The sequence below is a fragment of the Eretmochelys imbricata genome, chromosome 3 (genome assembly GCF_965152235.1).
Source record: "Eretmochelys imbricata isolate rEreImb1 chromosome 3, rEreImb1.hap1, whole genome shotgun sequence".
In the NCBI taxonomy this organism is placed as follows: Eukaryota; Metazoa; Chordata; order Testudines; family Cheloniidae; genus Eretmochelys; species Eretmochelys imbricata.
The window spans coordinates 145,470,625-145,497,324 of NC_135574.1; the positions used below are offsets into that span (position 1 = coordinate 145,470,625).

The 26,700-nt window shown below is 40.9% G+C and overlaps 3 protein-coding genes across 9 annotated transcripts in view; 1 reads left to right on the forward strand and 2 right to left on the reverse strand.

Annotated features, from left to right (window-relative positions):
- The window catches only part of HEATR5B (HEAT repeat containing 5B), a 94,795-nt gene extending 88,435 nt beyond the window's left edge, over window positions 1-6,360 (reverse strand). For 3 of the 5 annotated variants that reach the window (XM_077813538.1, XM_077813535.1, XM_077813539.1), the window contains exons 1-3: window positions 6,288-6,360; window positions 2,202-2,370; window positions 981-1,192 (exon numbers count right to left, since the gene is read on the reverse strand). In XM_077813538.1, coding sequence (XP_077669664.1) covers window positions 981-1,192; window positions 2,202-2,327 — 338 coding nt within the window. In that variant the 5' untranslated portion in view covers window positions 2,328-2,370; window positions 6,288-6,360. Of the gene's footprint in view, window positions 1-980; window positions 1,193-2,201; window positions 2,447-5,781; window positions 6,120-6,287 lie in introns of those variants that run through there. The other 2 variants (XM_077813536.1, XM_077813537.1) reach the window with 2 other exon arrangements.
- GPATCH11 (G-patch domain containing 11) lies at window positions 6,318-16,709 on the forward strand. Of its 2 annotated transcripts, none has more exons than XM_077813541.1 (9): window positions 6,318-6,451; window positions 8,381-8,464; window positions 10,348-10,574; window positions 11,532-11,573; window positions 11,654-11,774; window positions 12,405-12,495; window positions 14,367-14,471; window positions 15,228-15,309; window positions 15,813-16,709. In XM_077813541.1, the coding sequence occupies exons 2-9, from the start codon at window positions 8,415-8,417 to the stop codon at window positions 15,866-15,868; spliced, it is 774 nt and encodes a 257-aa protein (XP_077669667.1). In that variant the 5' UTR covers window positions 6,318-6,451; window positions 8,381-8,414; the 3' UTR covers window positions 15,869-16,709. The 2 variants fall into 2 exon arrangements, with proteins under 2 accessions (XP_077669667.1, XP_077669668.1); XM_077813542.1 differs by lacking the exon at window positions 6,318-6,451 and adding an exon at window positions 7,056-7,190.
- A 1,257-nt stretch (window positions 16,710-17,966) lies between these two features.
- EIF2AK2 (eukaryotic translation initiation factor 2 alpha kinase 2) overlaps window positions 17,967-26,700 on the reverse strand; it is a 42,768-nt gene continuing 34,034 nt past the window's right edge. For both annotated transcript variants that reach the window (XM_077813543.1, XM_077813544.1), the window contains 3 exons: window positions 26,587-26,685; window positions 21,923-21,985; window positions 17,967-21,822 (listed from right to left, as the gene is read on the reverse strand). In XM_077813543.1, coding sequence (XP_077669669.1) covers window positions 21,697-21,822; window positions 21,923-21,985; window positions 26,587-26,685 — 288 coding nt within the window. In that variant the 3' untranslated portion in view covers window positions 17,967-21,696. The remainder of the gene's footprint in view (window positions 21,823-21,922; window positions 21,986-26,586; window positions 26,686-26,700) is intronic.

Below are 26,700 nucleotides of genomic sequence, written 5' to 3' on the forward strand. Positions count from 1 at the left end.
CTCCTCATGAAGGCCACCTTACATAAAAAGTCTGCCATTTCAAAGTGCAGCTGGTTTTGAATAACCTGAATGGGAAAAAAAAGGCTGTTGGGATATTCTTTAAGCGGGTAAAGTAATATGTTTGGGAATTCATAATAAAAACTATTCTGCTCAACATTTCCCATTGAAAAAAAGGCGTAAATTAAGCAAGGAGAGTTTCAGCCCAAAGGGTCAATATTTCAGACAGCTGAGTATGTAAAAACAAAGGGTTATTATAGAAATGGTTTTACAACCTTAGCTAGTATTTCCTACCAGTGAGACTGCTAGGACAGTGTTTCTCAACGACCAGTCCTTGGATCGCGCTGACACAGTTTAGGAAGGCAGCAAGCCAGTCGCTATTATCAAAAAGGTTGAGAGACACTGTGCTAGGATACCTGAAATGTGAGCTGAAGCTAAACACAAACAGATCACAGAGATTACTTATTCAAGAGACACACACTGTATGCTACAGTAGATGAATACAAACAAACAGTGAACACTCTTTCTGAAGAGTGCCAAACATTAACAATTATCTCTTGAAATATAAAGTCCATGTTAGGGTTTAGCCTGCAAGGTTCCATGCACCTTTTAATTTGGGGATCAGAATGTGCCTGTAAATATCTGAGAAAATCCAAGTAAAGGAATTTGTCCATTTGTTATTCTGTCAGGTATTAGCTTTCCTCTGGATAACATAAACATGTAAAAATTAGCCCACAGTAGGAGTCATTTCCTTACCTGGAGGAAAGACTCTTCAACTCCAGACAACCACATGAATCTTTGCTAGCTCTAAATCCTTCCCTCCACACTCCCAATCCTGCTCTTGTTAGGTCTCATTTATTTTTATTATATTCTATACATATGTATATAATACACAAATACATACACACACAGATTAATGTAGAGATATGAAATACTTTATTTATAACAAACATTCCCCATTCTTAAGGCAACATTTTACTTACAGTTTGGTCGGTAAATAGGCAGAAGTATCATCTTTATTCTTGATAATGTCATTACATTTATCAAGCGTCTGAAAGACAGTAAATGTATCGCCAATGCTATAGAGAGCCGCAAGATTTTTAGCCAGTAATTTACGTGTGGGTGGCCCAGGGGAACTGCTGATGAGTCCAGTTAGCTGTTCCACAAGCTTCTTTTGTTTTTCCTTGACATCTGTCTGTTAAAGGAACAAAATTTATGTTGTTATATTCTTTCCATTCATATGTAATTCAATATTTCTACCAGTTTCCATAAACCTTGAGGGAGATGTTTTATGTTTCAATCTCAAATACTCTATTATACTCAACACCTGCACATACAAATGCTAAATGGAAATATACAAGTGGTTGCTATTGTTGAGTTCTTACTATTTCTATCATATATCATTTATCAATACATTATTACTTCACAGAGGGTCCTTTAAGCTCCAAGGACTATCCTCCTTTGCCATTTTCCACCTCTTTTTCCTCATCATTAAAAGGTCCCGCACTGGAATAGAAGAGCTGAACTTACCAAGGTATATATATTACTGAAGAACTGTAGATCCTACTGAGTATTGTAGTTTGTAAATCTATCATTTCAGACTAAGCACATGTAACAACAAGCAAAATAATAAGCACAGGTATTTACAAAACTATAAGATATATAAACTTCCAAATGTATGCACTTATAGTTAGTTAGGGCGCAGTGTAAATCAGTTTATTTTATTTTAGAAAATTCAGGACACTGTAAATGGCAAATTACTGAATTTTATGATGTTTGCATGGAATTCGTTTTACAAGTATCATTAGTCAATTTTAAGAACAAAATGAATTTCACAAGTAATGTCAGTCAATACCAAGGTGTCATTTCAGCTTTGAAATTGACTAACACTATTTGGAAAATTCATCCTGTCCTTGAAATTGACTAGCTAAGGTTTGTTTGGTTTTTTTTTTTTTTAGTATTAAAGACTTTCTTGTAGGACATTTTTCCTTTTACCTTTAAAAAAAATATATCATGGTTGCAGGCATTTTCATGATTTCTGTACATTACATGAAATCGTGATTTACACAGGGGCCTACTTCCTACTTACAGTCACGCTGAAGGTTGGCTCCCAGATCCTACGGCCACTGTTATGGATGTCCATCTGGTACCTTTACATGAGTATGAAATTAACATGACATTTTTAGATGGAGAAATAAAGTTACCTTGTTGGCCGCTACAAGCACTTTATCCAGAAATCGCAACCACTCAAAAATAAAGACCGGCCTCTTTGCTTCTGTGATTTGAGCCAAAGCTTCTTCATTTAGCAACAAACTATGAGCCAGCTCCATCCTTATTTAAACTCTGACTTCACTGTAGACTCCTGTATTGTCTCTAAAATACAGTTAATGTACAATGTAAAGCAGTAAAAAGCTGTTACAATTTTTTTATTCAATGCAAATTAGTTTTCAGCGCAGAACTGCATTTTAAATACATACTACAGTATCAAACCCCAATTCTGCATACACTTATGCTTGTGCTTAATTAAGTAGTTTCATAGAAGTCAATGGGTACATCTATACAGCCTGCAGCAGTGAGCTTCTCAACCTGGGTTAACAAAATTGGGCTTGCAGGGTTCATGCTAGAGCTCTAAAAATAGGTATGTAGCCAGCTCTTTGAACTTGCAACTTGGGCTGGTGCTCAAGCTCTGAAGCCTAGGAAGGGGGATGAGCTCCACAGCCTGAGTTCCAGACCGAACCACAACTTCAAAGAGCTGTCTAGCGCATGCCCAAGTCTGTCAACCCATGCTGCAAGGCTCACTAGCACGGGCTGTGTAGACATACCTAATGGGACTAGTCACATGTTTAAGATTAAGCACATGCATGTTTTGTTCAACGTCTTTATCAATGATCTGGATGATGGGATTAATTGCACCCTAAGTAAGTTCGCAGATGACACTAAGATGGGGGGAGAGGTAGATATGCTGGAGGGTAAGGATAGGGTCCAGAGTGACCTAGACAAATTGGAGGATTGGGCCAAAATAAATCTGATGAGGTTCAGCAAGGACAAGTGTAGAGTCCTGCACTTAGGAAGGAAGAATCCCATGCATCACTGCAGGCTGGGGATCGACTGGCTAAGCAGCAGTTCTGCAGAAAAGGACCTGAGGAGTACAGTGGATGAGAAGCTGGATGAGAGTCAGCAGTGTGTCCTCGTTGCTAAGAAGGCCAAGGACATATTGGGCTGTATTAGTAGGAGCATTGCCAGCAGATCGAGAGAAGTGATTATTCCCCTCTATTCGGCACTGGTCAGGCCACACCCAGAGTATTGCGTCCAGTTTTGGTCTCCCCAGTTCATAGAACTAGAGCAGTATAGTTGTATGAAACATGCATTTCACCAAGTGTAACTTCATCCACATACCAGACAATTTATAAACCCAGAGAGAAGTACTCTGCAGATCCTACACTTTTTTCTTTTTCCTACTTTTCTATTTCTCCTATTTCCTTCTCCTTTTTTTTTTTTCTCCTTAAAGATAAAAAGCAGGGAAATTAAATGCAAGAAATGTGCATGGCAGAGGGGCATTGCTGGCACATACAGTGCAAATAATTGATAGTCACATAAACACCACCCTATACCAGAAACCTACTGACCACTATACTTACCTACATGCCTCCAGTTTCCATCCAGCACACATCACAAAATCCATTGTCTACAGCCAAGCCCTAAGATACAACCAAATTTGCTCCAACCCCTCAGACAAACACGTACAAGATCTTTAACAAGCATTCTTAAAACTACAATACCCACCTGGGGAAGTGAGGAAACAGATTGACAGAGCGAAATGGGTACCCAGAAATCACCTACTACAGAACAGGCCCAACCAGGAAAATAACAGAATACCACTGGCCATCACGTACAGCCCCCAGCTAAAACTTCTCCAGCACATTATCAGCAATCTACAACCTATCCTGGAAAACGATGCCTCACTCGCCCAGACCTTGGGAAGCCAGTCCTCGCTTACAGACAGCCGCCCAACCTGAAGCAAATACACACCACACCATAGAAACACCATAGAAACATAGAAACACCAGGAACCAATCCCTGTAGCAAACCTCGTTGCCTACTCTGTCCCCATATCTACTCTAGCGACACCATCAAAGGACCCAACCACATCAGCCACACCATCAGAGGCTCATTCATCTGCACGTCTACTAATGTTATAAATGCCATCATGTGCCCGCAATGCCCCTCTGCCATGTACATTGGCCAAACCGGACATTCCCTACGTAAAAGAATAAATGGACACAAATCCGATATCAGGAATGGTAACATACAAAAGCCAGTAGGAGAACACTTCAATCTTCCTGGACATTCTGTAACAGATTTGAAAGTAGCTATACTTGAACAAAAAAACTTCAGAAACAGACTTCAAAGAGAAACAGCAGAACTAACATTCATTTGCAAATTTAACACCATTAATTTGGGCTTGAATAAGGACTGGGAGTGGCTGGCTCATTACAAAAGCAGCTTTGCCTCTCCTGGAATTGACACCTCCTCATCTATTATTGGGAGTGGACTACATCCACCCTAACTGAATTGGCCCTGTCAACACTAATTCTCCACTTGTGAGGTAACTCCCTTCTCTTCACATGTCAGCATATTTATGTCTGCATCTGTAATTTTCACTCCATGCATCTGAAGAAGTGGGGTTTTTACCCACGAAAGCTTATGCTCAAATAAATCTGTTAGTCTTTAAGGTGCCACCGGACTCCTTGTCCTCATTTTATCGGTATATGACTTTTCATTTAGCTGTATTAAAATGTCTTCTGTTTGACTGGGCCCAGTTTATCAAACAATTCTGATCACACTATATAACTGACCTGTCCTCCTCATTATTTACTCTTCTGCCAATCTTTGTATCATCTGCTAATTTTATCCTAACCGACTTTATACTTACTTCTCAATCATTGATAAAAATAATGAATAGCCTCAGACCTATGATTCCCGTTTGACAATTACTTTTTGTCAAGCTTTTTTGTAGGCATCATAACAGAGAAGACTCTTGAGGAAGGATATGCAGGTGGATAATGAAGTGGCTTTGTGAATGTTCATAGGGTGCTCCTCCCAAACATGAGAGGCAGCAAAGGAGGAACAATGAAGGTGTTAAGTTTTCAAACAATTAAGCAGGCAATGGAGGCCGGCACCGTGGTTGATCAGAAACAAGCATCGGCAGCTAGACAGCAAAAGAGAGATGATAGGTAGGGTGGGGATTGACTGCAACTAGCCTTGAAAAGGAAGACAAGCAGTTTATGTTGGATGTGACAGAGAAGGGGGAACTAGCGGGAGAATGCAGAGAGAGGGGTGACATGGTCAAAGCAACAGGCTAAGAAAATGATCTTTGCAGCAGCATTCTGAATGGATATGCATTATTTGAGAGCAGTATATAGTTGAAAGAGGGATCGTTGTCTGGTAGTTTTAGAACAGCAGAGAGGGGAAAATGACATCCAAATTCTATTCCCAGCTCTGCCACTAACTTGTTGAGTGACCCTTGAACAAGTCACTCACACTACTTATGCTTTGGGTTCCCCATCTGTAAAATAAGCATTATACTTCTTTACAGGGGTGATATGAGGATAAATTCATTAACATTTGGACCCTCAGATACTACAGAGATAGGGGCCATGGAAACACCCAGGAATAAATCTTATTTATTATTATTTAGTCCCAACGTGGTGCTCCATACCATTCAATATATAAACATATATCCCCTGCCCTTATTAATACAGGTGGTCAGTTCACTCAACACACCAATTGTTGCTTATGGAGTGGTATGATGCAGCAGCCTTCATCCTGAATATGGAGGTACAAGCCCTGGAAACCACAGATCCTAGGATACAACACACACAGGCCACAAAACACTGCTGCGGAGCCATGCTACCCTCCAGGTCCATCACCCCAGCCCCATGGCACCATATGCCACCCCGGCAGGGCCACTCCACCCATTGGGAACCGCCAGCTCCGGTGTTGCCAGGTCTGGTGAGTTTCATCGCCAGCCGCTGCTGGAGCCCTGCCACCAGGCCGGGCTCTGGGCGAGCCCCGCACGCAGGGCCAGGCTCGCAAACGCGCCCCGCATCTGTCACTGGCACCGGCCAGGCCCGCCTCAGGCTCTCCGGGGCTCGGGGCAGGATTTGTGGCCGCCGGGGGTGGGCGGCTCCGCCGGCGACCCCCTTCCCGGCAGCGTCTTCCTGCCCCCGGGCCGCTTCCCCTCCGAGCAGCTCCCCGGGTGCCGCCGAGCCCCCCGGGCCCGCACTCACCCGCCAGCGGTGGCCCCAGCAGAGCCCGACGGGCCCCTCTCAGCAGCGCACCGAGACTCCCCCCGGCGGCAGGAAGAGCCGGGTCGGGCGCAGGCGCAGCCCGGCACCCAGGAAGCGCCGGAGCAGAGAGTGCGCAGGACCGAGCCCCAGAGAGAGAGCGGGGGGTGAGAGGCCGCCCGGGGGGCGGGCTGGGAGGTTTTGGGCTGGGGGTGCTGAGGGGTGGCTGGGAGGTTTTGGGGTGGGGTGGCTGAGGGTGCTGAGGGGGGGTGAGTGGAAATGCTAGGAGGTTTTGGGGGTGCTGAGGGGTGGCGGGGGAATGCTGGGAGGTTGTGGGGTGGGGTGGCTGGGGGTGCTGAGGGGGGGTGAGTGGGAATGCTAGGAGGTTTTGGGGTGGGGTGGCTGGGGGTGCTGAGGGGTGGCGGGGGGATGCTGGGAGGTTTTGGGGTGGGGTGGCTGGGGGTGCTGAGGGGTGGCGGGGGGGTGCTGGGAGGTTTTGGGGTGGGGTGGCTGGGGGTGCTGAGGGGTGGCTGGGGATGCTGGGAGGTTTTGGGGTGGGGTGGCTGGGGGTGCTGAGGGGGAGAGTGGAAATGCTAGGAGGTTTTGGGGTGGGGTGGCGGGGGGGTGCTGGGAGGTTTTGGGGTGGGGTGGCTGGGGGTGCTGAGGGGGGTGAGTGGGAATGCTAGGAGGTTTTGGGGTGGAGTGGCTGGAGATACTGGGAGGTTTTGGGGGTGGAGGCTGGTTGTGCAGGTAGTAATTGGGGCTTGTAAACTCTTAAGATATGAAGCAAAGCAGCAGTCACTGAACATCAGACTGGCTTTATTTTTTGCCTGATTTTCGGACTCTGCGGGTTATAACTTCCAGATCTTCATAGCTGGAATTCTGCAAAAATGTCTTGTGTTTGTGGTAAAAATGGAAAATGTTGACCTCATGCTTTAGCCCTCCTCCTCCCCCCTCCTTCAAAAAATGTGTCTGTAATTTTACTTAGACGAGATAGGCAAGCTAGTATCTTTTATTGCACCAACTTCTAATTTAATTAAATTGTATTTAATTTTACTTAAGTGACACTTTTTGTAAATTTTGATTTCAGTGGGACTGCTCAGGGTAGTAAGTTAAGACCTGCCTAAGTATTTGCAGTATCAAGACCCTGTAAGAATACAAAAATATATTTAATTTATTAGGGAAATTTTCTAGGGAATTCAAGATTAAGATGGATGGATATTCCTTTTTATTTTATATCATATGCTTCAATAAAAAAACATCCATTTGTCTTGTGAGCTTGAATGGTTTAAAGAAATGTTGAGATTAAAAAATGTGGGCGTAACTGCCAGGTTAGATGATCTACCAAATGGGTCATCTCCATGGTGATGGTGCAGAAAGTTCAAGATAGTTTTGCCTAAATTCACAAAATCCGAACAAAGTGAGAACATTAACGGGAGCCTAAACTTGATTAAATAGTGAATTGTCTGATGCCTAGTTTTTCAGTGCCCTGGATGCCAATCCTGGCAGAAAAAATGTGGACAAAGAAATTGTAATGCTCTGATGATGTTTAAAACCTCATAAAAGATACAGATTCACCCATTTGTCCTGTGGTATTTATTTAGCCCAAGAAGTATTTAAAATTAAAGAGGAGAAAAGCTTTTTGAATTGTAGACAATTTGGGCAACCACAGAAGAAAATTATGCCAAAAATACCAAGTGTGGATATCGAGGAAAAAGAGGGTCAAGTTAAATCTAGACAAGTGCATTATCAGAGCAACTGACATAGTAGTCTTTTTTTTCCCTAGCTGAGGTGTAACCCTGCTAAAGTAACAATAGTCCCCAAGGTGAGGCTGCCATAGAACTATACTGAGCAAGAGACGAGATCAAGGACGATAACTGAAACATTCATTTCTACCCCTGGTAATTCCCAAAATATCAAATGATAAAACTGCTGTCAGTCCCTCAGTCTAGTAGTGTTTTTTGGCACTTGTCCAGTATTGAATATAGCAAACCTGAACCTGTGAGTTTATCTCAGCCCGAAAACAGTCTTCTTATTTCAATTCCATTCATTTTAAAAAGGTAAAATGTGCAATAAAATATCTTCATTCATTATAGGTAAGAGGATCTGAACAGGGTACACATATTAAACATGGAAGAAGAAGACGACGACTATATGTCTGATTCTTTTATTAATGTGCAGTAAGTAGCTTGCCTAAGTAGATCATACACATCTACATCCAGTAACAATACTGATCATTTTGGGGATTTACTCACTGAGTTTTTCCCTAGTGTTTATGAAGAGCCTGTCATCTCTGAATCAACCATTCTGTCAATTTCCAGGTATCTCATTAAGGGCCAAATCCTCTTTTCATTCTCACCCAAGTCACTGGGAGATTTCAATGGGATGATTCAAATGAGTAGAGCAAGCAGTATTTTGGCCAAATTGAAAATTTAGGCCTAATTTTTCAAAAGTGGCTATTGATATTGGATGCCGCCATTTAAATATTGGATGCCATCTTAAAGGGCCTGGTTTTCAGAGACTGTACCTTTGCTCAGTACCTTCTGAAAATCAGGAGGACCCTTTAAGGTGTCTCAGGTTGGGCACCAAAAATTCAAGGCACCTCAGATCACTAATTACTTCAAAAAAATTGGGCCTCTCCCCCTCTGTACTTTTTTTTTTTTTTTTTTTTTTTTTTGCATTTACTATGCCTGTCCTCCAAAATATAAATTATTTGTATGTGGCTAAGGTGGAAAGTTGAGGAGCACTGTATTCCTTACAAGTCTTCACCAGTTCTGTTGTAGAGACATATGTCCAGGTGGAAATGGAAATGAGGCAAGATTAGCTACCAATGAAACTCTTCTGGTAACTGCCATTTCTCAGCATCAACAGAGTATCCTGAGATCCTAAACAAGAAAGAATTCATCTGAGCTGTATAGTAGTCTAGCAGGCAGGATAAATAACTCTTTCAAAGGATTCTTTCCTTAAGAGCTAATCTTTTAAACTGGTTAGTTATTGTACAGGCAAGAGCATTTCTGTAAGATGCAACCAAACACTTGCATTGAGCTGTATGGGATCCCCTTTGATATGTCAGTTGCATTGCAGAGAAGAGAATGGGAAAAGATAAGGTCTGTAGGGATGGGAGAGCATCCAGATAGAAACACCATTTTGACTGTGTGTTAAAAGTTTACACATAGTCTCTATTTGCAATTATATTACAGAATAGGTAATACAATTATTGTCATTCTTAAAAGTCATTTAAAGGTTTACTCGAGTGAAGCATGTGTGTTTGCAAGATGTGGTAAAGCTACAAGAATTAGTAGGAGGGATTAAGCAACAAGTAGTGTAGCTGAAACTACTTTTAACCTTTTTTTAGTTTAATTGAGTAGGTTTCAGGTTCTCCATTAAATGTCTGACCTTCAGCTGTAGGGACATTGTTATAGAGGAAATAATTTAATTTCTTTTTTAAGGAAGTTTAATGCACGTTATATTTGACATTTTAGTCATACATCAGAAAAATCAAAGTTATGTTTTCCATGGATTACGAGCAGCCACCATTTTAGAACAAAGTTATTTCTGAGTTTTCAGAGTGAAAAAAATTACGGTAATATTGATCTATTTTCTTAAGGGTTTCACACATTTATAGTTCAAACAGCACAATGAATTGTATTCAAATTTCTACCACAAACAGTATGAATTAGAAGTTTTGGCCCAAAAGATAATTTTTGAGTCCATTACAAGCAATTGAAAAATTTGGTATTAGAATGGAAGTGCAGTGATTCAAAGATATGGAGAAATCAGAGCTTAAGATTTTCAATTTAGGCCTCCCCAGTCTTAAAGTCACTCCCCATTCTCAAGTGGTAGCTATATATTTTCTCTGGAGTTTGGACCTTGACAAAAATAAATTTGATGACGAAATTTGGACCTTGACAAAAAATAATTGATTACCCCTGCACTAGAGGTTGCTTATCCAAAGCTGCTCTATGTCCTCGCCATTTCATTGTAATGGATTATGCTGACATTAAACATTTATTGCCTCTTAATAAAAAAAAAAGACAGTATTAATACTTATTTTTTCCCTTAGACAGGATGTCAGGCCAGGATTGCCAATGGTGAGGCATGTGAAAGAAGCTATTCAAAAAGAAGAAAAGCAGAGAGAAGCTAACCAGAAAAATAGACAAAAGAGCCTAAAAGAAGAGGAAAGAGAGAGACGTGACACTGTGTTGAAAAGTGCTTTAGGAAATGAAAACAGAGGCTTTGCTTTGCTCCAAAAGATGGGGTACAAAAGTGGGCAGGCCCTTGGCAAGAGTGGTAAGTTTGTTAACTTCTAAGAATTTAGATGTATGCCCATTTTTCAAAATGTGGGTTTAAAAGGGTACCTGTTACTAATACCATTCCACCTATCTCTCGATGAATTAAATGAATACCTCTGTAAGAACTCCTGTCTGTTAGCGTAGTTCTTAACTGCCACCTTGGCACAGCAGAAGAAAGCACAGAAGGTGAGAGCAAGCCCTTAAAATCTCTGAAATAAAAAGGGTGAGGGATATGGGGGAATTGGAGGAGAAAGAAACAGTACTGCTACTAACTAAATGGTATTTCAGATGTGGATGATAGTTTACAAGAATCTTACTAGCTGGAGCAGGGCATAGCCTTTTGATTTTGGTGTTCCTTCCAAGCAAGTAACTTTTAATATTAAAGAACCTATTTCCAATCTGCACAAATTTACAGCTTGATTCTGGAAAGGGATCTGTGCACATAGACACTAAGTCCTTCTACACAGAGCCCTAGTGAAGCAAAACTATCATCTGGGATCTATCCAGAGTAAATCACTAGGGGATGAATAAATGTTGCATTCTATGAGTGAATAGTGAGGGCATACTGATGCTTAGTTAGTGAATGTTTGTAAAGTGTGTGAAGATTCTCATATGAAAGATGCTACAGAAGGGTGCAGTGTATTATTAATGATTATTATTAATTACTAATATGTTATGCCTATCAAATTAAGCCATCCTTGTTTGGTGCGTAGGGCAGCAGCCTGAATGAAGCACATAGCAACACTACAATTCAACAGAGAAAATAAGGAATGCCTGATCCGCCAGTCCATTGTCAGTGCACCGTGATGCTTGATTTATCCATCTGTTAAAAAAAAAAAAAATACCATAAAAACCAATTGTTCAGTGGCAAAATCTTATGTATACTTGGATCGACTGTGTTTATGATTTGGGGAGAGACCTGACTTCATAAGCTGTCTGCCCTTTTTTCCTACAGGAGAAGGCATTGTTGAGCCTATTCCTCTGAACATTAAAACAGGTGTGTAATATTTACCTCTTATAATTAGTTGGAGTTCACAGTCTCTCAGCTGCTCACAACAGTGTTTTGAACTTAAACAGGCAGAGGTGGGCTTGGTCATGAAGAATTACAAAAGCGGAAAGCAGAAGAAAGGCTAGAAAACTACAGAAAAAAGATTCATATGAAAAAACAAGCAGATGAAGAGGCTGCAGATCAGTTTAGGTAAGATGATTTATTTTCATGTTATTGTAAACATTTTCAGGTAATGTAATAAAGGATCCCGGTTTCACACTTATCTTAAAGTGGTACTAGCTGCCTCAGGTTTGACTATCATCAAAATGTCTTATCAATTCTGAATAACATTTGTGTGATGAGTGGGCCCTGAGGAGAGTAATTGCCAATTATTTTAAAAGAAAAAATGGTTTGACACAAGAAAACAAAAATACATAAATTCCCTCTGCTGTGCCCCTAATGTTACTATGAACATTAGCAATGCTCGGGGACAGACAAAATAATGTATATATTGCCATTTATTAGAGGGTGCAATTTAAACCAGAAATCTGTTTTAAAAACTATTTAAATGTAGCCTCCTCAAGGAAGACACATACGTACATATAACTTTACAATTATAAATTTACAATTCTTAAGCTTCAGCATGGTCCTGTTTAGGATGGCCTTCTCTGATCCTATCAGAGAACTGTATGCCTGTACAAAGGAGCAGAGTTACAAATGTTGTGGGGAACTATGGTGTGTCCAAAATGTCAACTCTTTATGTTACAATAAGTTCTTGCCTATAATATGTGGATTTGTTATCTGCCTGTTGATTGTAGCTAGCAACTTTTTTATTGACAGAATGAGATTCAAAAGCAAACAAGAAGAACGTAAGATAGAAGGGGACCTTAGAAAAAGCCAGCGGGCCTGTCAGCAATTAGACACACAAAAGGTAAGGCTAATACGCTGCTTTGGTGTGGAAGGATGGTTTATAGTTTAGAGCTGGCTACAAATTCGTCAGTCTTCATGTACAACAATATTATTTCACTTCTTAACAGTTTTGTATAATATGGGGTGTTACTGGACTGAAGTGGCAATGCCCTGAGATGCCCTGTGTTACCCGGGGACCTCCTGGTGCCAACTGGCAGAGGGCACAGGGTGCATAAGGGTTACAGGGATCCCATGGGTCTAGTATCTACATCCTAGTTCACCAAAGGATGTAATGTAAGATCTCTACTAAAAGCTTGTGTCACACTGGTCATCATGATCATTATGAAATTTATTGATGGATAATATGTAAGGAGTTACGTGTGTGTGTGTGTGTATACACACACACAGAAAATGATGTTCTTACGGTGTGTATGTGTGTGTATATATATATATACACACACACACTGAAAATGATGTTCTTACAGTTTCTGACTTGGAGCTGGTCACCAAAAGGTGTTAAACAAGTTTCTTTCAAACAAGAAACTTTTCTGGCTGACTGGCTATATGCAGATTGAGTGATGTATACTTCACAATGAATGCCTATCTACAGTCTGAAAAAAATACTAATCAAGTGATTGCAAAGTCTCCAGGGGGAGATTCTAGACAGGAAAAAAACAAGGTATGGGGGATTACCCTTTTTACAAGTAAAGACAGTGGATTGGTGGAACTATATCTGGGGGTGCAGAGGTAACCCAATTATCCTTCATCTAGGAAGTAAGTTGACCATGTGTTTGCCTTATGAAAAAAGGATGACAGCCAGGCTTTGCTGAAAAACACTGGGAAGACTTTGGGGTGAGCTAAACTTAATTAAAGAAGGGCGTGTCTTGTTAATTAAGTTTAGGCTCTGGTACCTGTGTTATGATTTTATTTTGTATGTAACCCTTTGTTTCCAATATTTCTGCATGCTATGATTTGAATCTTTGTTAAATAAACTTATATTTTCTCTGTAAACAAATCTAAATGTTGTATCTTAAGCAGTGCTGTGATCTAAAGTATAACTGGCAAGCAGGGGTGGACTGTTCCTTTGGGAGCAGAGGATCTGGGAATTATGTGAATGTCCAGTGGAACAGATGCTGGACACACCAAGCGTATCCTCAGAGGGCTTAGGAGTTGGTGTGTGCCTATTGCCAGCTTGCTAGTAGCCAGCCTGGGGGAATGCTGCACTGCGAGAGCCTGTGTCCCGTGGTCCAATAGAGCTTATATGCGACAGAAGTTACATCCTTGGGCTTAGAGACAAGAAATATGTTCCATGTGAATTCATTTTGGTGTGTAAGCTTTTTAAGGATACTTCAGATATCAGCTAGAAGGCCTCTTCCACCTTACTAACCATTTACTATTTTTATGTCTCGTGGTAGCTTGTGTCAGGCTTCTCAGTCTGGCTCAGAGGAGGCTGCTCACCTGCCATCCTAGGTGAGGGAGGAGCTTCACAATGATGGGCATGTGCAGACTCAGGATTTTGAACTGTAAAGTCATAAAAAGAGCCTTCTGAAAGTGGACATGGGCAATAAAGAGAACCAGTGACAAAAGAAACAAGAATAGTTTGCTGTGCAGTCTTGAACTTTACTAGCATATCTGGCACAAAAGTTTATTTTAATAAAAACTTTAAATTTGTTTTTAAAAAGCAACAAACCCACAGATAACCCTTGCTGTGGTCCAATGTGATCTAAATTCGATCAGTTCTATTCTTGAAGCTTCAGTGTCTCAAGATCGTACTTTATAACAAAGTTTATAAAGTGATACTTGTCCCATTATAAACTGCATTCATCAGGCATCTGCTGGAGAAACCTATAGCGACAGAGAGAACTTTGCTTGTAATTTTTTTTTATTTTTAAGGATATTAACGTTCCCAAGGAGATTTGGTACTGGACAGAACCTGAGCAAGAAGAAAAAGATCAAGAGGAGGAAGAAAAGGATGAATACAAAGGTTCAGACTTAAGTGTGAGTGCTGAAACAGAAGTTAGTATGAAGCGGTCTTTATTTGTAAAACATGTATGTGTGTATTAAAGTTCTAAGTGGTCTCTCTTTCTGCCTTGCAAAGTGATTTTGCAATAATATTAGGTGGAGTATAAAGCATGATTGTACTGATTTGGAGTAAAAGAGCAAAATTAAATAGCACTACCTCACCTTTGGGCCAAAATTTTCAAAAGAGTAGTGATTTTGGGTGTCTTATTTTTAGGTGCCCAATTTTACACTTGATGGGTCTAGTTTTCAGAAGATGCTGAGTAATTGCCTCTTAAAAATCAGGGCCCTCAAAACAGTCAGTTTTGAAAATTATGTCCTTTATGCCCAAGAACCCACCAGTGGTGTTATTCTAATGAGTTCAGTCTGTGGCGGAGGTGGGTGATAAAAAGAATCCTATCAGGAACATCATTCAATTGAAGTAGGATATTTTTAGTTGTTTAGTAGGTGAAAATAAAGAACAAGCCAACATCCTTTAACCAGCTAGTTCTCCATAGATCATCGGTGCACCACAAGCCACAATTTGGAGACTTGGGCTGTAGTATCAGTTACAGTGTACTAAGGTTTCCATGTTTTTGATTGCAGTATCGTGTGATCTTTTCTTAGCGAGCCCTTTTGAGCCACAGAACTATTGATTAGCAGGGAAGACAGTGTATCCCAGGGGCTCATCCAGGACTGTGATTGTAATTCCTTCTCAAAGCTATAAAATATATTTCTCTGTATGTATATATACAGGCAATAGAGAAGTTACAAATCCTGACTGCCTATTTAAGAGAAGAGCATCTTTATTGTATCTGGTGTGGAACAGCCTATGAGGGTAAGAGTTAAATCCATCTTGGATATAATTTTCCTTTGGTTATGTATTTGGAGCCGTATCCTGCAATTCTTATTTATTCATTCTTTACCCCAGCAAAACTCCCATGGAGGCCAGTGCCACTAATGATATCCTTGGAAGTAACTTTTGTATATATTGGTTGAATTCAGTCATTTCTCTTCTGTTGGGTTCCAGGACTAGTGAATGGTCAATAATGGGCTCTGAATCAATATTTTGTGGCCAAATTGGTAACATTCTCCTCTGAGACATCCCTCATGAATCCCACCTGAGCATCACTTTTCTATTTTATAAGTTTATAAGAACTTCAACCTACAACCCCATTTGGAATTAACTTAATCTGTTTGTATTGTTTCTCCAGTGTTAGATTAGCACATCACTTTTCTTCTGACTCCCCACCCCTCTCTTATTTTAAATAAGATTTGGAAGATTATAGATCTTTTCTTCACATACCTGAAATATTAATCTTATTTTCCTTTATACTGTAGAGGCTGCAGATTTATCTTCAAACTGCCCTGGAGATAGTTCAGCAGATCATGACTAAAATCTTTATAATAAAAGGAACGCTGGAAAAATATTGTTGATTCACAGCAGTATTTTAAAATATCTCCATGGGACATCAAGAATTCACACAAGTACGCAGGTGGAAAGACATATTGAAAGGTTCAGAGCACACACTTTTGAAAGCACAGAAGCATTTGTAGATTTTGGATTTTTTTTTAAAGTGAAGCTAGTCATTGAACTCACTATTTAATAGGAATTACAAATTTACATATGTACTTAATGCAAAATAATTTAGGTTGAGGCTTGCAGGTTTCTACCAAACTAAAAACTAGTTGGTACTATCTCTGCAATTCCAGTCTTGCACCTCAGAGGACAGGCAGCTAACTGCACCAAATTGTTATGGTTTATTATTTCTGTACGCCTCCAGTTGGAGGTACCTAGGTTCAGACTGCTAAATTTGTGTGTGTGAGAGATTGTGAACGGATGGAGATTTGAAATGGACAGTACTTGACTTTGTAACCAACATTTTAAAGGCTTCGTTGGGGAAATAAACACTGCCCTTCGTTTCCCACATAACATAAAGCATGGAATAGAAGATAATCAGTTGACAGTGAATATTGGTTAAGTCTTTATAGTATACAGTGTTAGACAAGTCATTTAATATGTGTCCTCCATGAGGATGTCTGATTTGAATCTTAAGTTTATTTTTTGTCAACATAATCAGCCAGATGTGAATGCTGATGGTTGAAAATGGTCTGACCTTGTATCAATCACTATTGCTTAACGTAAATGTGGATGTTTGTATAGAAACTCTAAATTTCATCAATTTAGTGGGTATTTTTAAAGTGTTTTGTTCATAATTAAACAGCTTTTTGTAACTATCTTTTTGTCCAACTTGGTTCCATTCAATCAGTACCTACTGAACAGTGGCAGCATTGTCCATGAGCAGCAACTGCTAGTGGAAGTAAATCCATAATGATGACAGAAAAAGGAGCTGAACTAGAAGAATTAGCTTTTACTGTAAGGCAGGCAGCAGCTTGTGTTAGACACGTCATAGAGTTGGACTGAGACAACCACCTACCCATCAGTTGTGGTGAACAGAGACTTTACTGTTGTAAATCTTGAAGTTTAATGGGCAAGTGGCAGAGGACCTCTCAGTTATTCCATGCCAGTAAGATGTTGTGACAGGGCACATTCATGTCTCACAAGCACCCCCTTGGCTGAGTGCATGTGCATGGACTCTCTCTGTTTGTGGTAGGTCTGCGGTGACTCAGCCCTCCGGCCAAGTCTCACGTGTCTGAATGTGTAGGCAAACAAACCCCCTCCAGAAAAAACAGTCCAAGAGGGGTCTATCCCAGTATCCCTTGGTTGGAATATCTCTCTAGCCCTCCCTGGGCTCGGCTCCCAATCAATCCAGTAGTCCCCCAACCCTGGTATGGGGGCTTTCTCTCTGAAGACTCTTCACCCTCATAGGGCCTTTCTGACCACAGCTCTCCAGCTAGGCTACTGCAGTTCAGTTCCTGCTCTGGGGTGCTTCAACATCCAGGCCACTTCGCCCAGTGGCTAATGGGTGGGGGGGGGGAGGGACCCAGGCCAACCCACTACTCTGGGTCCCAGCCCAGGGACCCTATTGAGAGCAGCCATCCACTGTGTCCCTCATCTAAGTCGGGCCACTGCTCTAATTCCCTGGTCCGCTTCCCCTTGGCCTGATTGCCATCTTCACCCTTCTCACTCTCCCCGGCTTGTGGCAGCACTGCCCTGTCCCAGATCCTGCAGCTCCCTCAGCCAGTTACACACCATCCACGCTCCTCCAGCTCCAGCAAGGGACTGAACTTACTCTTGCCCTGCAGGTCCATCTTATCGGACCTGCTGGGTCCTGATTGGCTGTGTCGCACACAGCCACTCTAGGCAGCTCGGAGGATCCTTTCCACTGCCCTTTTCTGGGACGGGGTGTGGCAGGGCCACAAGACCTTCAGCAGATGGCCTCAGAAGGTCTGGTATACCTTGTCACAGATGAATATTACAGAACTTTCCCTGAGAGGAAAGGAAATCCAATTAGGTGGCTTTTCTCTGGGCTAGGATATACTCTCACTGGCATCTTGAGTCATTAGGAAAGAGGAATTTGTCCAAAACAGGAAGATTTCAAACATTTGTTTTAATGGGGAAGCAGCAAACACTTACAGTCACCTCAAAACGACTGAGCAAAGCTTACATGTATTCTCATTTGTTACAGAAGAATGCACCACAAGTTTAGAATTTATATAAAATTGAACACTGGATAGCAGGCCAGCACCAAAATTTCCCTACTTCAGAGAGCACAGACTTAAGAACACATCTGCTATCCTGCAGTGGCTGGGGGTTTTTTTCAGGCATACTATTCATTCTAATACTTGATCAGTATAAGAACAAAAATTGTGAATTTATCCACTGTTTCTAAGAATCAAAATAGTACTTTATCTACAAACCTAACATTGTAAATTTGGGCCCTGTTTTTGCAATGAGGTCTGCAGGTGGACCAATGGATTCCTACAAAGGCACAAGGATATCAGCAGGCAGATCTCTGCTCACTGCAAGACTGGGGCCTTAATTTCTACAAACAGCTTTTAAGGAATTATTATGTTACCCTTTGGCACTGACATGTTGCTATGATGAAAGCGTTAAAAATGCCTGTAACAACCTGATTCCTACCTCCAACTGCTCTTTATAAGCACAGCCAGGGCTTTACTATTAAAACATGCCCACCAAAAATCTAAAGTGCTTGAACTATGCAACCCAATGTTAAAGACTCAACTGAACTCCTTGATCTTATAGGACAGGGTTGGTATCCTGGGGGAAGAGAGAAAAAGATTGGGAGTGCAGGGAGGGGATGGTATTTACTGGGGTCACTCTCCCTCTCCACAACTTATTGGAGATTGTTTCCTTAATCTGAAGGTCCCTTGGCCTCTTACTGATAGCACTCTCCCTTCCCTCCACAACCACTTTGTCTGTGGCACCTGCCTCACCACAACTCATCTCCATGCATAGGTGCTGGAACTTGGGGGTGCTGCAGCACGCCCTGGCTTGAAGTGGTTTCCATCATATACAGAGTTTACAGTTTGGTTCAATAGCTCTCAAGAACCCCATTATACAAACTGTTCCAGCGTCCCTGTCTCCATGTGGTATATATAGTTGGAGAGTGAGGTGGTGTCACAGACTCTTCTCCTGGGAAGTAGACAGAGATTGGAGACCACATAATTACAATGAGGCTGCTACTGAGGGAACATTGTGGAGCCCAAGCAATTGACACAGCTGACTTGGGCAGGATGTGGATTTACATTTCAGAGACAAATCCCAATCTTCAAAAGACAAAAACCAGATCTTACGTGTTAATTCAGGTTTCAAACTGTGGAGGTGTAGAGGAACATTTGGGAGAGGGGGAGAAGGCAAGTGGCGGGGCTTGAGGAGGAAGTACCACCTCTACCCCGACTCGCCTCCTTTTGTCTGGGTTTGGGGGGCATAACCAAAAATTGTAACTCAAAGGGAGGCTCAGCTCAAAAAGTTTGAAAACTGCTGTGTTGACTCATTGTGACACCTGGTTTCTATAAAGTGAATCGTTAAACTGAGCTTTAATTCTCAAAGGGACACATTCTTTAAGAGCCTAAATATTTTTAAATTCTTCATTGTTTGAAACACCCTCATCGTATTAGCATTATTTATACAGCACCAGCAATTTGCTAATAATTTAACATTCAGGTATAAAGACAAAAAGCCCAAAAAGCTTGCAATCTTCAAATATGTATAACATTTCTAATGCTTTTTTACCAAATTTAATCATTTTCCATTTGGCAAACATTAACTTGTCTGGTGTCTTTAAGTGAAGTGAAATTCATTATACTAATGTAATAAAAATCAACTTCAAAAGTGCTTTAACAGATATTTTGGTCTATGTGCCAGCAACAAGCATATTAGCTATTGCTAATTATATGTAGATACCAATCGGCCACTGAAGAGCACACAACACAAACCTTGTCTAGAGAAAACTTCAGCTATTTTCCCACACTGTCAGACAGTAATAAAGACAGATGAACCTTCTCTACACAAGAGGCTATATAGTCACAAAGGGGACTTGTAGGTGCCCTGCCTCTTAGTGGAATTCACAGTCCTGAGTTAGGCACAATGTACAATGCATGGGGAGAGTTAGAATGGGATTCACAAAAGCCAGCCCACTGAGCCTACCTAGCTTAGGTGGAAATGCTGTGGAGAGGGATATGGCCTATGCCAGGGATTCTCAACCTTTTTCTTTCTGATGCTGCCCCCACAACATGCTATAAAAACTCCACGGCCTACTTGAACCACAATAACTTGTTTTCCGCATATAAAAGCCAGAGCCGGCATTAGGGGATAGCAAGCAGGGCAGTTGCCTGGAGCCCCATACCACAAAGGTCCCTGCAGAGCTACATTGCTCAGGCTTCAGCTTCAGCCCCATGTTATCGGCTCTGGGTCCCAGGCTTCGGCCCCAGGCTTCAGCCCCATATGGTGGGGCTTCAGCTTTCTGCCCTGGGGCCCCAGCGAGTCTAACACTGGCCCTGCTTGGTGGACCCCCTGAAAGCTGTTTGTGGCCTCCCAGGGGCTTAAGGGAGTTGAATGCTTAAGTCCCAACTAGAGGGAGACACCTATCTCCACTTGGGATTCACACCTTTCTCCTTGACTTAGGCACCTAAGCCAGGTCAATTATTTTTCATGAAAAACCACAAAGGAAGATCACCCCATAGCACAGCAGTTAGAGCCCTCACACAGGATGTAGGAGATCTGGGGTCAAATCTCTACACTGCCTGATGTGGAGAAGGGACTTGAACTTGAGTTTCCTACCTCCCAGGTGACCGATCTAACCACTAGAGTCACTCAAATTCTTTCTCTGGCCCTATGAATATTTCATTAGCTACTACAAAGTGGAGCGGCTTCAACAAGAGATTGAAACCAGTGGTTTGGATACTCTCCTGGGAGGTGGAAGGACCCAGCAGAGTAGAGATTTGACCCCAGGTTTCCCACATCCTGAGTGACCATGTCCAGCCACGAAAAGTTGGGAGCCTCTGGGACTTCACCAGTAGAAACTTAGTCACCATGGGACTTTAGGGGCCTACAAGGTTAGATGGCAGCTGAGCAGTGATTTTGTGAGTACAAAAGGTGCCTAAATGTTGGACTTACGTGCCTAACTGCTACACTAGGCACCCAAGTCCCTCTTGTGAACCTAGCCCTAGCACTCCCACCCATACAGCCAGAAGTGGCAATTTTTCCTAAAATTTCCTACTGTAAAAAAGCCACAATATTTCTAGGTGACATAAAAATAAATGGTTACTGCTGGGAGAGAGCAAAAGATTTAAAACAGCAGGCAGCAGCAAACTTAAGTATAAAAGGTCAAATCCTGCCTCCTTCATACTTATGGAAATAAGCACTGGACCTGCTGACATTCTGTTGTACAGCAGGGGCAGACTGTAGACGGACCTCTCCACCCCATGAAGTACCATGGGGTAATACTGCACAGCGGTTCCCTCGTCAGCCAAGGATGAACATAACTATGGGTCCATGACTGCTGATCCACCTGTAAAACACGACACCCACCACCTGCCCAGAGGTGAGAAAGGGCAGGGGCACAAGGCTCCAGACTATGGGGTATAAAGCAGAAATTTATACTGATGCTCTGGATCACAAGAGGCTTTCATTCCCCCAAACCCTGCAGAGATCCCCATGTAAAGCCAAGTTTTGTGCAGGACAATAGGATTGAACCTAAGATTCCAAATATGTTTGTCACATTTCAGCAATTTTAAGGGGGGGGGGGGAGTCAAATTCTAGACCAAAACAGAGCTTATGTTGTTCCTTTAAACAGGGTGCCTAACACGTATGTACGTTCTTTGTATCTGGATTCTTTTTAGCAACAAACTTCAAAAGCTCCAGTACACCAGATGCCGAAGGTCTCTTTGCAACGTCTTTTGAGAGCAATTGCTCAATTATGTGTTTCTGTAAAAAACAAACAAACAAGGTACAGTATATATTAGAGGAAATAAAATTCTGAACATGAATAATGAGGAAATAGATGAAATAATGTGTTATACTGTACCTCTGCCGGAAATTTCTTGCTGAACTCCTCTGGAAGTACACATTCTCTTATTTTGTGCCACTCCTAAAAACGACACCAAATAATTTTTTTAGTATGATATTTTCATTGACTACATTTTGAAGCTCTGCAATTGAACCACACAAAGTATGAAAACAAAATAATCACAAAATGTAGTGATAGGGAGAGAGCGAGTCTTCAGAAGACAGCATTTGTCAAAGGAAGTATCTGAAAGCTTTCAATTTGGCTGTAAGGTGTTTTTAAAAGTGTTCTGTAAAGCTTTGAGTTTGACGACTTTTTCACCTTATGAGCCTCAAGGTCCATGAAGACCTGTTTCTGCCTCATTTTTGTCAAATCCCTGGTTCTCACTGTCAATTAAAAAAAACCAGTAGTTCTGCATCCCAAACCCCGTGGAAAAATCTACAGGAGAGGACTTTAACTCTGCCCCTGCGGGCATCATTGCTACTTGTGAGACAAGGGGATGCAAATAGCATTCCCCCCACCACACACACAATCTTTACTTTTAACATTGCTACAGTGTTTCAGAGAATGCAAGACAGGGAAGGGAGGTAGGCAGGAAAGAAAAAAAATCTCAGACTCAGATTACAGTCTGTGATTAATATGTCCATGGGGCTTTATGGTTACTATCTCACAGAAAATATAAATATAATGTGGAGGACTTATGTTACACACACACCATGAATGCCATTAGAAAAATTCAAAAACACCTTTTTAAGTCACTTTTAAATAATCAGTGCTAAGTCACAATGACCAACATTTTTAAACCCAGGTGCCTAAAATTATGCTCCTAAATACGTATTTAGGTACATAAACAGAAGTGGCCTAATTTTCAAAGATGCTGAGCAACCCTCACTCTAAATTAAGTCAGTAACAGTGGCAGGTGCTTTGTACCTTTGAAAAATCAGATCACATCTAGTTAGGTGTTCATATATGGATTTAAGAGCTTAATTTCAGGCACAGTTTTCAGGTTTGAAAATTTTAGCTATGCTCCCTGCCCCAAAAAGCCTGTCACTGAAGACAAGACATAACAGAGGAAGGTGACCAGCATTAGCAAGGCAGGGGAAAGAGAATCACAGAATATCAGGGTTGGAAGGGACCTCAGGAGGTCATCTAGTCCAATCCCCTGCTCAAAGCAGGACCAATCCCCAACTAAATCAAGAGGACAAGCATTACAGCAGAAAGGATAAAGGTAGCATCAGAGGTCTAATTTTAAAAAATAATGCTGAAGGCAAAGACAGAAACCTCTGTTTTGGTCATCAGACACATGCCTGTTGACCAATTCCTATGGTCCTTACTTGAGCAAAACTCTCACTGACTTCAAAAGGAAGTTTTGCCAGAATGAGGGCTGCAAAATAAGGTACCCCAGAGATTTAGTTTAGCACGTATCAGACTAGCCATTTCCCTTTTCCCCTCCCCTCAATGTAATTTGACCTGTCAGCAAATCCAGCCAAAAAGCATCCCAGACATCAAGAGTACAAAGCAGGGTGTGTAGGTTACTAGCTGCAGAGTGCTTCAGTCCCATGCGGGTAAATGCAATATATATTTTACAGGACAGGAGGATAGTTTTATAGTTAGGCACTGGACTGGGATGTAGCTCCAGGTTCAATTTCTGTCTCTGCCACAGACTTACTGTGTGACTTTGCGCAAGGCCCCAATCCTGAAAAGACTGAAACACATGTGTAAGTTTATGCACCTGAGTAATACCATACAATTCAATAAGACTACTCATGTGCATAAAGTAGAGCCGGTAAAAAAGGTTTACTGATGAAAAATGTCTTTTTAATTAAAATTTTAAAAAAGGGCAAAAAATGTTGGCAGCAATATTGATTTCAAAAATCATTTTTTTAATCAAAAAGTGAAACAATTTGTTTCAAATAAAAACTTGTTTAATTTTTGAACAAGTGTTTTTTTGCGGGGGGTTCTCTCTTATCTTCTCTTTTTTCTCCCCTCCCTTATTCTTACCCTTTTGGAGGATAAAGGGAGAGAAAAGATAGTGAAAATCAAGCAAAACACCTAAATTCTAACATTTTCTTGCTTTTTGAACGTTGAAAAAAAATTCAGTTTGACAAAAGCAACCTGTTTTTTTCCCATGGAAAAAATTTTTTTTAAGATTTTTTTTTTAATTTCTCATTTAAAAAAAAAAATATATATATATATACCCTTTACAACCCAGCCCTAGCATAAAGTTACACACATGGTTAAAAGAACAGGAGTACTTGTGGCACCTTAGAAACTAACAAATTTATTTGAGCATAAGCTTTCGTGGGCTAAAACTGACTTCATCGGATGCATGCAGTGGAAAATACAGTGGGAAGATATATATATATATATATATATACACACACACACAGAGAGAACATGAAACAATGGATGTTATCATCACTCTCATTAATGTGAGCTATTACCAGCAGGAGAGAAAAGTAACCTTTTGTAGTGATAATCAAGATGGGCCATTTCCAGCAGTTGACAAGAACGTGTGAGGAACAGTAGGGGGGAAAAATAAACATGGGGAAATACTTTTACCTTGTGTAATGACACGTCTACTCCCAGTCTTTACTTAAGCCTAATGTAATGGTGTCCAGTTTTCAAATTAATTCCAATTCAGCAGTCTCTCGTTGGAGTCTGTTTTTGAAGTTTTTTTGTTGTAATATTGCGACTTTTAGGTCTGTAATCGTTGGAGAGACTGCTGAATTGGAATTAATTTGCAACTGGACAACATTAAATTAGGCTTGAATAAAGACTGGGAGTGGACGTGTCATTACACAAAGTAAAACTATTTCCCCATGTTTATCTTTCTCCCTACTGTTCCTCACACATTCTTGTCAACTGCTGGAAATGGCCCATCTTGATTATCACTACAAAAGGTTATTTTTTTCTCCTGCTGGTAATAGCTCACCTTAACTGATCACTCTCGTTATAGTGTGTATGATAACACCCATTGTTTCATGTTCTGTGTGTGTGTGTGTCTTCCTACTGTATTTTCCACTGCATGCATCCGATGAAGTGGGTTTTAGCCCATGAAAGCTTATGCTCAAATAAATTTGTTAGTCTCTAAGGTGCCACAAGTACTCCTGTTCTTTTTGCAGATACAGACTAACACGGCTGCTACTCTGAAACACGTTGTTAAGTATTTGGAGGATCAGGGTCTTAATCTCGCTGTACTTCAGTTGCACACATGTAAAATAACACAATATTTCTTTACCTCACAGGGTTTTTGTGAGGATAAATAATGATACACTCAGATACCATACTGCTGAGGGCCACATAAGTATCTCAATTCATATCGCTTGCTCTCTCTTCCCGTCTCTGATGGAGATTAAGTTTGCTGTACTAGACAGCAGAGCTGTCTGACAGACTAGATAGCAAACAGACAAGGAGTACTTGTGGCACCTTAGAGACTAACAAATTTATTTGAGCATAAGCTTTTGTGAGCTACAGCTCACTTCATTGGATGCAACAGATAGCAGATGTAGCCAATGATTTTAGTTTATTGTTCATTTATTGTGTGATGTTATGATTAATCAATGTCATATATATTCATTGTATGTTAATTAGAGTTAATTTGTAGGATTATAGAAGTATAAGATTGATCAGTATTTAGAGGAATTGTACCGGGTAAAAGTAAGTAGGGCGGAAACGCAAGGCCTACAGGCTGAGGCCTGTAAGATTTTAGCTTACCCATACTAGGCCATCAAATTAAGAAATGCTGATATAACTAAGTGACCGAAGAATAACCCGATGCCCTAAGATTACGGGAAAAGACGTACCAGTGGGTGATACTGCAAAAAATTAACAGTAAAAGTAATTTTTTGCTTACAAGATACCCAGTAATCACGTTTTGCTAACACATGCCCTAACCGCAGGGTGCTTGATGTGCAGAAATGCTAATGAGGTATAGTCAGAATTACATTATAAAAAAGGGTGCCTAGATTAGGAAAATTGAGTTTCCTATGGGAAACTCCAGCAGGAACCATCCCTCTACTAATAATCAATTCATGAGAGACCTATCAGACCCTAACACTTGTTAAGGATGTGAGTCAAACTATATTTGTAACTTGTGCGTAGGTTCGGAAAGAATTTCTGTATGCTTGGGTATTCAAAACTTTAACTGAAACTTTAATAAAACTTGTAAAACAGACTAGATCTTGTACTCGTGAATGTCTGTGTGGTCACTACCCTTGGTCTTTATGTGTTCCTAGAGACTCTAAATCTGAAGCAAGTAGCAAAGGTGACTTTCACTCTGTTAAGATTGAAACTGTAGCTGCCAGAGCCGATCCCAGGGTGGTGTAGTACCACATTACAAAATTCACTTTAAATAAAATGAAAGGCTACACAGAGGTGACAAACAGAGAGCACCAAAACACATTGACAAGTGAATGGTGCTAGGGTAATTTTTGTTTTAAATTTTGAAGACAGCTTTTATTCACAAAAGTAATATGAATATGTGGACCTCACTGAAATGAATTTTCAGGAAGGACAAGAATGAAGAGAGGATGAACACCTGATGTACTGGTATAAGGAAGGTATTCCAGACATATGGGGCAATAAGGAACACTACATAATATACAAGTAATACATCAAGTCATATTTTGCCTTATATAGTTTTCTTCTGACCTATTTTTCATTAATAATTTAAGATTACTTACCTGAAATTTTTCAGCATCAGTGGAAAATATCCAAAGAATTTCAAAGAGAATTAATCCTAGTGCAAATATATCCACTTCCTGTCCATATTTGTCTCCAGCCTGTGGTGATTACAA

What these genes read in the sequence shown, in the direction of transcription:
- GPATCH11 (XM_077813541.1), top strand. Translation starts at nt 8,415, where the DNA reads ATGGAAGAAGAAGACGACGACTATATGTCTGATTCTTTTATTAATGTG. An exon ending in GCAGGCCCTTGGCAAGAGTG is followed by an intron (nt 10,575 to 11,531) that starts GTAAGTTTGTTA and finishes TTTTTCCTACAG; the next exon opens with GAGAAGGCATTGTTGAGCCT. An exon ending in AGCAATTAGACACACAAAAG is followed by an intron (nt 12,496 to 14,366) that starts GTAAGGCTAATA and finishes TTTATTTTTAAG; the next exon opens with GATATTAACGTTCCCAAGGA.